The 12704-nt window shown below is 37.1% G+C and overlaps 1 protein-coding gene across 4 annotated transcripts in view; it reads left to right on the forward strand.

The window, feature by feature from the left end:
• Positions 1 to 29: 29 nt before the first annotated feature.
• LOC124555147 (uridine-cytidine kinase) overlaps positions 30 to 12704 on the forward strand; it is a 133917-nt gene continuing 121242 nt past the window's right edge. The window contains exon 1 of one of the 4 annotated variants that reach the window (XM_047128964.1): positions 30 to 108. Coding sequence is in view for 3 of the 4 variants with exons in the window: in XM_047128961.1 (XP_046984917.1) it covers positions 179 to 295 (117 nt within the window). In the remaining variant the exon portion in view is untranslated. Of the gene's footprint in view, positions 296 to 464; positions 579 to 12704 lie in introns of those variants that run through there. The other 3 variants (XM_047128961.1, XM_047128962.1, XM_047128963.1) reach the window with 3 other exon arrangements.

The following is a 12704-nucleotide window of genomic DNA, read 5'->3' on the forward strand; positions in this document are numbered from 1 at the left end:
GCAACCGATCGGCTCACACGATCGGCATTCGGCACAAACATTTGCTGTCCCTAGACAAAAGTGGTGATGTAGAGGTACTCTGTTACAATCACTTTGAAACTGTACAAGGTGTGTGTGCGTTTGTTTATTCAAGTGACGAATTTGCCGGCGCACAATTGGTTCATTATTTTCGTACAAAATGGCACAAAATTCGTGTTTACATAGAAATGAAATACGGGAAAATCATAGAACTAACAATAGTGAAGGAAAGGCACCATTCCTTATTGGGGTCGCTGGGGGAACGGCGAGCGGCAAAGTGAGTCCTAGTGACACACTAATCTTTTGATCAATAAATAGAATATTTGCTTTCTATGTGTATTGTTTAAAATTATGTTAGGTCAGTAATGAAGTACTGGTTGGTATTTCAAAGCTGTAGTGAATTACGAACACTGTACAAGAAGACAGTGTGCTATTTGAGAAAACAATATAAGCTTTTAAATTGTTTTTAACGTTCGCTCTCAGTCTGCGGTATCTCGTGTAGCAGTTTCACCCTGAATTCCATTTCTTTGGCAGAGTGGTGCTGATGGACTATGGAATTGGTAAGGAAGGTCGTTTTCATTTGCCCCTTCGCGTTTGATTTCTGCATATCAAATAGTGCTTGCAACTCGTGGTCGTTTGGTTGCCGTGTAATAGAACTGCAACTAACTAAAGCAAAATCCATGCATAAGATTGGAAATGGACCCAGATATCAGCAACATAACCGTAGCCTGACAGCGCGTTATGTAGCCACAGACTCAGTTCATCACCATGTAAATTATGTAGTGATTGACTGCAAAATCAACAAACAAATATTTTTCTTTGTTGATTATAGAGTAATATCATGTGTGTGTCAAAATCAGTTGTGATAAATATATGTATATTCAGGAGTGACATGTAGCAAAAGTTACACGACTTGCGGAAGTTCTACTTCTACGTCTGCGTTCATTAATGTGTAAGGGCAAACCATATATTTTATATGCGTCCATCTGAATTACTTGTTTTGCCGTCCCCCTTTTGCTTTCTGTTTTAACTTCCCGCATTTTTACGCCATTTTCCACTTTAAATCACCATTTTATCGCCTGTTTTTTCTTGTTTCTTTCTTCTTCCTTTTTTTAACAAAAAGTCTGTAGGCTGTAGAGCAGCGTAGTAAGCTGCTGCCAGCCCGCCCCCTTCGGGGGGGGGGGGGGGGGAAATTGAAAATCAATAAAGAAAAGAAAAAAAAAATTACTTGTTACGTGATCAAAAGAGAAATGTCTTTCGTCGATGAGATTATACTGTAAACATTTTGTTGAAAGAGCTCAGAGCAGTTGTATATTTCATTTTTTAATATTGATCATATGAGAGAATTGATTTGTAGAGCATTAGATATTAACTAATGATCGAGTTTTGGAAATTAGAGTATTATACTCTCTGCAGTGGCTGATAGGAGTGAATATAAACGGGAAATGCTTTCATGATCGCTGTAGCACCATAATGTGAAAGATAGCCGTCAGTTGTGCTCTGTTATGAAATTTGTCATTCCATGGTGTGTGTGTGTGTGTGTGTGTGTGTGTGTGTGTGTGTGTGTGTGTGTGAGATCATTGGATGCATACACTGAAACATATGTCCGTTCTATACCTGATGTGAGCTATTGAAGCTTATACTACGTTATTGTGGTGGTGGAATGACGAAATTGAGTTCTCACACACAGACAAATTTTATCCTTGTAGGAAATGGGCAGAATCATACGTTAATTTCAATATTTTCGCCCCCTTTACTTGAGGCACATCTGCTTGTTAAATGAATCTTTTCCCATTGGCATTTAACTTTGTATCTTGACGAATCATCAGACTTTAAAATAGGTTACTGAATGGAGTTTTTCAGTCAGTCACATTATATGAAGTTTCATTCAAAATCTCAGTACACCAGCTAAGTCCCCATTTTCTATAGGGATGTGATGTTAATACCTCCTCTTAAATCAGGAAACAGCTGCATATACTGTAGTGATTATGCTAACTTTGATTACCTGTTTGGGTAAGGATTGGTGACTTCTTAACTACCACCTTATGCATGTTCTTGATGCCTGAAAACTAACTTTGGTTCTGTTAAGAAAACATCATTTTACATTGACAAACTAATCAAAATGAAAGAATTGCTGAACATATTTCTGTTCCAGAATAAACTGCATTGAGCTTTTGGTAGCTCGTTCTTTACTTCCACTCATTGCCATAAACAAGATTCTGGGGGAAGATCTCCATTCAGCATATCGTGATATGTTGATTCGATAGTTTACTATCATTTGTTTGTACAAATAATTGTTTGTCTCAAGGAAATAAGTATTTTTGTTTTTTAATTACAGTATGAGGTTCAAGGTAATACTGCATAGAGCAACAGTTTATCGGATTGTAATAAACTCAAATGTTGCAGTTATCAGCACTTACAATGTGTGGGATTCCTGTAGGGAAACAGAATATTTTCTTAAAACAATTTGAGTCTTTTGTAAATTGTTTTCCTTATAATAAGAACTATTATTAGTTTGTGTGGCTTAATGTTAAATTTGTTACTGAAAATAACAGGACTGATTTGCACACTCAGTGAACACAGGTCACCGTCAAGTCTCTCACTGAGATTAATTTCATTGACAAGACCATAAGCCACAGCATAACCGTAAAGCAGATTTTAAATGATTTTTCTGACAATGACGGGCATTTATTTATCAAAGGTTTTTCCCTACATAACAGTTAGTCAATTTCTGTGATATCACTTACAAAGATCTTAAGTTTCCAAAATTATTTACAGGACATCAATTGGGGTCCAGTCTACAATTTTGAAAATGTAGACAAGTCGAATCTTTTTTATAGGATTTTCATTTCCTTGTTTCAATAAATCTTTCCCAAAAATATAAATGTTTTTATAAACTACTTCGCTCCCACTAATAAATGTTTGGTTACTCAAGGCATCGAAACTCCATGGAAAGGAAAGTGATAGCCGTTTACCTCATTTAGAGACTGCTGAGTATGTGAGAGAAAAGCACTCTACAGAGTATACTGAAACATTCTAAAAAGCTTCAGAGAAAGGCAAAGAGCATGACTATTAAGTTTGAGATTGATACTTCCAATAATAAAATTAAGACCATATGGGGTATAATAAAAAGAGCGATAGGAAGAATTTAAGTGAAGTCGGACCTAATGGGATCGTTTTAAATAAATCTGAAGTAGTAGCAGAGATTTTCAACACTCATTTCCCGTAAACTGCATCCCAAATTGGATTTAGGGGCTCTGTTGATGAGGCAGTGGGAGGGCACCAAAAAGTGGGTCTCGCAAATACCAACCTTAGTCAAATATCTCCTGTCACTGAAAATGAAGAGAGGATAATCAAGGAAATGGACAAATAAAATCTCCGCTGATACTGACGAAATATCCATCAGAATTGTGTTATTACCCGATAAGTGATAGACTGTGCCATATTTTTAATGAATCGTTGCAACAAGAAGTATGCTGTTATTAAAACACTTTATAAACAGGGTGGTAAAGTCAAATTTTCCTTTTAATATGCTTCTAAAAAATTCTAGAAACAATTGTCCATAGAAGGCGAGCTAGGTAACCACCTCAACTCCAGTAATTCATTGAACAAAAGCCAAATTGAACAGACCTTATTCTCATTTACCACCCAAGTCTTGGACTCTGTTAATAAAGGTGTAAGTGGGACAGCTGTCAACTGTGGAATCTCACAGGGCTTTGTGTTTGGGTAGCTCATGGTAGTAAACCCTATTAATGACCTTCTAGTGTGTACCAACTTCAAGACTCATTTTGCAGTTGTCAGTGGTGAAAGTTAGTTATTTTCATGTTCCATGTATTATTTGCATGATAAATTGTAACGAAGTGAAATGACTCATTTAACATACAAATCGCAACTTAATTTTTAAATATGGGTAATTTATTTAAATACTGACAGATGTGACTTAGTAATTTCTACCCACCACCTTTTACACATGACAAGTAATAGAAATTCTTCAGCAGAATAGAAGGCGCTGTCGGGGAGAAACTTTTTTTTTTTTAGTTTGTTTTCAAATATTACTTTGCCATCTGTCAGACACTTTATCACTGCATAAGTTATCAAAAATTTTAGTTGCAGCATTGTGCTCCTCTTTTTGTGCTAAAGACAATGTTAACATGGAGTAATGGATGTAATTTTCCTTCTGGTATTGTAATTATGTACATCATTGTTCGTTTTCAACTACAGTGGATTGTTCACAACAAATTTTGTGAGTGAATACATATACTGTGAAGCAGTAGTCATAATGCCCAACTCAAAATGATCACGGGTATGCACCACATATTACTCTTACAGCACATTTTTGAGCAATGAAGACTGTCTTTCTTAAAGATGAGTTACCCCAGAACATAACTGCATATGACATTATTGAATGAAAAATGAAATATTTCAGCTTAGTGAGTAGTCTCTTCCCAAGATTTGCAATGATTCTGAGTAGCAATGTGGCTGAACTACTTTGTTTTAGGAGTTCCAAGATGTATTTTTTTTCCAGTTCAAATTCTCATCCAATAAGAATTTGGAAGTTTCCACCCTATCTATTATTTTCTCGTGTGTTACACTTCTCATTGGAGCAGTATCCCTACTTGTGCAGAAGTGAATATGTTGCCATTTTAAAATTGAGGGTGAGATCATTTGCAGAAAATCAGTCAATGATACTTTTAAGAAAATTGTTTACTATTTCTTCTGTTTCTGTATGTGTGCATGGATTGATTACATTACTACTGTCATATGCAAAAAGAGCTAATTCTGACCAAGCAAGGTGGCACAGTGGTTGGCACACTGGGCTCGCATTTGGTTGAAACTCATATCTGACAATCTTGATTTAGGTTTTCCATGATTTCTCTGGAGTGCTTCAGGCAAACGCCAGGATGGTCCCTTTGAAAGGGCATGGCCGACTTCCTTCCCTAATCCGATGGGACTGATGAACTCACTGTTTGGTCCCCTCCTTCATATCAGCCAACTAACCAATTAATTCTGCTTGTTGTTTATTAGATGTCAGATTCCACCTGTCTGCTTTGACCCATGGCATCATCAAAAGGTGGACACCACTACTTTCAGCGTATCCAATATGATGACAATGACGTCACTTCATACACACACCAAAAAATGTGAAAAATATAAAAATTACACAGTAATGTCTCACTCCAAAAATAAAATGAAACTGGACAACTGTCAAAAACTGTGCGATTAGGATGGGGAAGAGGTAAATATACAACAATTTAAAAAAACGCAGAACGCTCCCAAAACAAACAATATATAAAAAACAAAATTACAGTATTTCGCTACACCAACAAAAAGACAAGAATTGGACATTTCCCGTGACCTATATAGCTCAACTGCAGATCTCGATTCCAAAAATCCAACACTTACAACTACGAAAAGTAGAACCAAAACCCAAACATAGGGCATCACTAAATCAGTTAAAACACCTACCACAAATGCGCAAAACATCACAATTACTATAGAATAAACCCAAAACAAAAATTACTTACTGAAACCAGCAGCCTTCAATATCATCTAGGTTGCTGACGCACACACACACACACACACACACACACACACACACACACACACACACACACGCCCCAACAACAACAACAACAACAAAAAAGAACTTCTAAACCACACACAAACTACCACCCATAAACTAACCCCAAACCACCCTCATCACCCTCCCACCTCAAAGAAAAACCAGAAACAAACAAAAAACACAAAAATAAACCAAAATCAATCATGCCTTACAAAACAACAAAAACTGGTCCTCTACAACATAATCTCAAAACAATCCCCCCCCCCCCCCCCACTCCCCTCCCACAAACTGCCCCATTAACTCCATAACCAATACCCCCTCCCCCAACACCCAGACAAACCCAACCCTCTTAACTCACCACACCCTCGGCCTGTACATCCTCCTCACAGCCCTCAAAAAAATGCGAAAAATACAATAATCTTCGAGGACACTCTTCTGCCAGCAATACTCAACTAAATGACATTGCAGATGGGAAGAGTGCCTCTTCCTCCTCCCTATAACTGATTTGGGGGGGGGGGGGGGATATGATGGATTTTGGTCCAAAAATATTCAATTTTTCGAAAGTATTATTTTCTTGATCTACACGGTTTAATCTATGTTGTGTGTGAATTTTATCGTGAGAGCACCTGCAGAAATGTTTTTAAATTGTTAAATTGATTAACTCTGCACTGGTGGCCACTATCACCTTTTCCAACATTTGCTAATCTGCTTGCTTCAACGGAATTTTTGTCAGTGTAAAGGCTATTTTCTTTCGATGTCTTTGGATGAAATCTGTATCTCTGGCTGACATTTCGATATTTGCCTGAAAACTTTCTTGCATGTGGTTTATTTACATTTTGACAATACTAACACACATTAGTAGGTGGAAGGTTGAATTCGCAAACCTTTACATGGAAGTCTACATTAATGCATAATGGGTGGTGGAAAAAACTGTGTTTAGGGGGAAAAAAGGGCCACTTGAAATGAAGAACATAAGCTATCAGCATACAGGGAAGGAGGTAATTTATTGTGTGGTTTTCTGAACATGCCTCCATCTTGTGCAAGGTTTGAAAAAATAAATGAAGAAATGTCTGATGCTATATGCGATACTGTCAAAGTATCTATGAAAAAAGTTGTGGAGGAATTGGTGGAAGTAAACCAAAAAGAAATAATCCTGGGGTAGATATTCATGACAGTGAATCTCTTACAAATGCTACTGAACTGTGTGTTTCTGTAGATGAGACCTGCAAAGGGGTCACACATCTCTGTATGGAGATGCATCTGTTATTGGTATTGTCTCAGGTAAAGTTTTAGATGTAGAAATTATGTCTAAATACTGCCACCAGTGTGCAACAAGGAAAATGTTCAACAATGGAGACAGTGAGAAACTGTGGCAAGAAAAGCATGCAGTAGCATGCTCTAAAAATTATAGTGGCTCAAGTGGGGGCATGGAGGTTGCTGCAGTTGTGAGGATGTTCTACAGATCTTAGGACCAGTGTGCTGTTAGATATACTACATACCTTGGTGATGGGGACTCCTCTTCGTTCAAAGCTGTAAGAGATAAAAATCTGTACAATACAACAATAGAAAAGTTGGAATGTGTTGGCCACATCCAAAAGTGGCTTCGTGGTAGGCATCATTCCTTGCTGAAAGAGAGGAGAAAGGTGAAGTACTTGAGGATGGAAAACCACTAGTAGGAAAAGGCAGGCTTACTCAGAAAGAAATTGATTCTCTTCAGTTATTTTATGGGAGAGCTATCAGGAGTAGCACACACAATTTAGAGGCAGTGAGCCATGCTGTGTGGGCAATTTTTTTCCACAATCTATCCACTGACTAAACACCATGCACAATCTATGTCTGAAAGACGATTGGTGTTAGTTCAACAACAGAAATGAGACGTATTTACATAAACACTCGTTACCAGAACCTGTTATGAATGCAATTAAGCCCATGTTCAGGTTTCTTGCAAAACCTAATTTATTGAGAAAGTGTCTTCATGAAGAGACACAAAATGCAAAAATAATTTAATTTGGATTAGATGCTCAAAAAGGACATTCTGTGGACTTGAAGTACTCAAAATAGGTGTCTATGGTGCAGTTCTATGTTGCAATAACGGAAATAATGACAGAATTGAAGTGCTGAAGAGAATTCGTGTCGATCCTGGTTTGTTTACAACAAAAGCATTTTACACCATTGACGAGAGCAGGGTCAAGATAGCTTACAGATCATAGTCTTACCTGCAAATACAGGCCATGCAGATTCGAAGAGGAGAGAAACTAGGGGGATGAGGCGTATCAGTATGGAGGATTTTAAAATTGAGATAAGCTAATTACATGTAGAAGTATGAGGAGAAAATCTTTGAACCTCATTTTCTCTGTTTTACAATATTAGAAACCTTTTTTCAAAAAGTATGTTCGCTAATGCTATCAAATTTTCAGGAACTGTTCGCAGCTTGTAGCTGTCTCCCTGGAACTAAAAAATATGAGATCCTGCAATTGCATTCTGATTTGTAGTTGATTGTATGTGGGGAAAAAAGTTAATTTTGGATGTGCAAAATTAAAAACTCTGTTAATGGTACAGTTTGTACCTTAAATTAATAACGGTAGTTCAGTGGTCTTATAACCTTCTCAGGACAGTACAATGAAATTTTCAGATTAATTGCATGATTAGAATTTGAGTTGTGGCTTTTTATAAAAAGACAATGGAAAAAATTAAAAAATTCAGATTTCTGGCAAAATATTAATCATGCATATCTTATTGTATTTTTCCATTAAAATGCAACTCTTTTGCTTTACACATGCAAAATTTTAGATTTGTACATTAATAAACATGGCTTTAATGATTGTTTAAATAAATGCTTACATTTTGCATTACACTCCCCCCCCCCCCCTTAATTGCCCCCAAAAACCCCTCTATCCTGATAGCAAAAGTCTCAGTTTCATAATCTTTATACTCAATATTGTGATTAACTACTAAATGACCATAACCCCTCTTCCCCAAATCCCCACAGGAAAAAATGCATCAAAAACTATAGAGCTACCCTCCTCAATACATTCCTCAATCAAACCCACCAATTCCTTCTTAGTACAACCCTCCAAACCCCTAAAAACACAATCAGCATACCCACCTCCGAAATAACAGCACCCTACACCCACTAACCAACCTGAGAACTATCCCTCCCATACTTCCCCTTACCAAACTGTGATTCATTAATCTCAGCAACCACCCCCAGCCCATCGAACTTCCCTTTTCACTTAACGTACTCGGAACAAACTGCTCGACAAAATGGAAACCAATCCAACACTCAACTCTCACTTATACAAGTCTCATGCGCACAAAAACTGATAAGAGGACCGATAACAAAAATGATAAGTGAGCAAAAAAACACTCTCTCATGGCCACCCTGATTTCTCGAACCAGGTACTGTGTCCACCGCCAGATATTATCCCGCTGACATTGCCACGTACATGCAACCTGAGTCCAAGACACCAAAACTCTTGTAAGCCTCATATTATTGCCACAAATGTTGCACCTAAAATATTCCGCAATATAATTTAAAAGTAGGCATCATATCTTCACCAATCTCTACACGCAATGATGTGCTAGTGAATTTCCCCGTCATACCCATACTTTAAAAGAAAAAAAAAAGGCAAAAAAATTACACTTCTTTCTCCACAACAAACACCAAACCAAGAAGACCTAACAAAAAAAACTTAATAATTCACTGGAAACACTTCCAAACTACATTACTGCACCAACTACGTACACTCAAAGTGATGTTAGCACTATCATAACCAAACCTCAAATTAACCCAATACATGGTACACTCAACACATACACATACACCAACACAATAACGCGACATCTACAACACAACCAACTCAAAAACTCCATGTCATAGTGATGTCTCACACACACCGCCCACCATTACGTCACTGGTCAAAGCAGATGGGTGAAATCGGATGCTTCCATTGACGCAGATCATTTACATATATGATCATCAATAGTGGACCTAAGACTGAGCCTCGGAGGATTCCGTACATGATGTCTCCCCAGTCAGGCTAATGTCCATGGACTACATATGTTGAATTACAGAGTACAGCTTCATGCAATCTTTTGGTTAGATATGACATTATCCACTGGTTGGCTATACAGTCAATCCTATAAAAATTCAATTTATCAGAGAATATTGTGATTCACACAGTCAAATGCTTTAGATAGGTCAGTGCAAATACCAACTGGCACTATTTTATTAGTTAGTGCTTGTAAAATTTGATGAATGAACATGTAAATGATGTTCTCATTGGAACAACTCTTCTAAAATCCAAACTGTGATATGCAGGGGATATTATTGTTATTCAGGTAAAGTACTATTGTAGAATACATCACATTGTCTAAAATTTTGGAAAATGTCAGCAGTGAAACAGATCAGTAATTAGGGACATCTCTCCCATCACAGAAGAAATGATAAACAAAGTTATTAAGAGTATTATTGACTTGTTTTCTGCAAATGGTCTCACCCTCAGTTTTAAAAAGACACAACATATTCAACTGTGCACATCTAGGGGTATGGCACCAATGATAACTGCAACACATGGCGAGGAAATTATAAACAGTGTGGAAACTTCAAAATTCTTGTGTGTCCATGTTGATGAGAATTTAAATTGGAAGAAGCACATTTTGGAACTCCTAAAACAACTTAGTTTAGCCACATTTGCACTTAGAATCATTGCAAATCTTGAAGAGAGACAAAGTGGAAAATTGACATACTTTGCAAACATGTCCTCACTCAGTAATGTTGTATGAAGTAATGTTCTGGTGTAACTCATCTCTATGAAAGTAAGTCTTCATTGCTGAAAAAGTGCTGTAAGAATATTATGTAGTGCTCACCTACGATGATATTGCCAGCATCTGTTTAAGGAGTTGGGCATTGTGACTACTGTTTTAAAGTATATTTACTGCATTGTGAAGTTCGTTGTAAATAATCCACTACAGTTCAAAAAGAACAATGTTGTACATCACTATGTTACCAGAAGGAAAAATGACATTCATTATTCCACATCAAGGTTGTCTTCAGCACAAAAAGGGGTGGACAGTGCTGCAACAAAATTTTTTGATCACTTAGCCAGTGACATAAAATGTCTGGCAGCACATTAAAATTTGAAAAGAAACTTGAGTTTCTTTCTGGGAAAAAACCTTATGAATGTCCAGGATGTAACCATATGTACAAATTAATTTGTGATGTGAATTTAAAATGGCTTGTTTCACATCATTACAATCTGTTGTGCAAAGTGATCCATGGAATATGAAAGTAACTAACTCATCTTTCTTATGGAGGGGTCTGACAATGGCGTATTTCAGTTTCTCGGGAAAAATGTGTTTAGTTAGTGATGCACCATATATTTCGGATGAGACAGGACATGTTATATGGGAACAAATGTTTAGTAGTCTATTGGAAACACTATCAAAATCAGATGACCGCTATGGTTAACAATGTTGCCAGCAATAACCTTCAGAAAATTGCAAATGCTGTCTATAGTGAAGTTGTCACACTATCTGAATGCAGGCAACCACATTTTATTCATATCCAAGTGAGCTGGAAATTACAGGAATTGTTTAACATTAAATGTAATGATCAGAACCTCATATGTATGGAATCTTCAGAGTTTCTGGGTGTACATCTTGATGGTGTTATCTTTTGGGTTAATTCTCCTCATGCCCTAACACCATTCAGGAAGCAAAAGAGAATAATCAGAACAATAATAAAAAATAGAAGTTCATTTAAGCCTTTGTTAGAGATTTAAATATTCTTCCTCTTTCTTGCATTTACATTTTAGAAATTGTGTTTGTAATAAAATGTGTGATGAAGAAGGAGAATGTGTCTATTGAAAACACAACTCCCATTAGAAAAAGAAATGTGTGTGTAACTTGGACGAATAACGAGAATAATCTATCATTTGCAGTTAAATGAAACTTCCTGGCAAATTAAAACTGTGTGATGGACTGAGACTCGAACTCGGGATCTTTGCCTTTCACAGGCGAGTGCTCTACCAACTGAGCTACCCAAGCATGACTCACGCCCCGTCCTCGCAGCTTTACTTCTGACAGTACCTCGTCTCATACCTTACAAACTTTACAGAAGCTCTCGGGGTGTGAGTCATGCTTGGGTAGCTCAGTTGGTAGAGCACTTGCCTGCAAAAGGCGAAGGTCCCGAGTTCGAGTCTCGGTCCGGCACACAGTTTTAATCTGCCAGGAAGTTTCATATCAGCGCACACTCTGCTGCAGAGTGAAACTCTCATTTGCTGTTAAATGTTCAGCAATATAATTATCATGAAAGTTGTTTGCTGATTTGGAATGGTTAAATAGAAATAACATAATGCCAGCACACATTTGAATGTGGCCCACACAATTATTTAAATTCAACAAAAGTTAATGCTATTTACTAGAATCCATTGTCAGCTAAGAATTTGTGTTTATTGGTTGTTCTCAATTTATCAGAGTTTCAGTTTTTGTTTAAATATCTGTTAACCCCCTCATATTTTTCCATATTGTTTTCATTATTTTATTAGCATTGTGTCAGTTGTCTTTTGTATTGTACTGTGCTCGTGTTGACCAAACTGTTCTTCATTTTATATTTCTTATATCCCATGTACCTTGTAATGTCATTTGAAATAATCTTTGTAAAATGTGTTTTTTGGGTTTTTGTCCATCCTAACAAACAACTCTCTAACTGTATACATGTGGTTTGAGACAGATAAATAAATACCAGTTCTCTAAGTTTACCCAACAGTGTTTTGTGAGGATTGTAACCTCTGTCTTCAAGATGTTGCAGTTTATGCTCTTAGACATTGTGCTGTCCTTCAATATACCAAGAGGAAATACTGTCTGAAGTTGGTCTGCATTTTTTTCCCCCTCTCCAATCATACCGCTCCTTTACTTTTCCTATAGACTAAAGCAGTGTCATAAAAGTTTGCTCCTACCCTAGTCCAATATGAGAATTGTTTGTGCATGTTGAAACCATTAGCAATCCAATTACATTTGCTTTGGGTACACCCAGTGTTATTTTAGTTTCTGTAGAACATCGGCAAACTAGTGTAACATACTGGATTTCATCAGGCAAAACAGAGCAAGGTGGGGCAGTGGT

The sequence above is a fragment of the Schistocerca americana genome, chromosome X (assembly GCF_021461395.2).
Source record: "Schistocerca americana isolate TAMUIC-IGC-003095 chromosome X, iqSchAmer2.1, whole genome shotgun sequence".
Classification (NCBI taxonomy): Eukaryota; Metazoa; Arthropoda; class Insecta; order Orthoptera; family Acrididae; genus Schistocerca; species Schistocerca americana.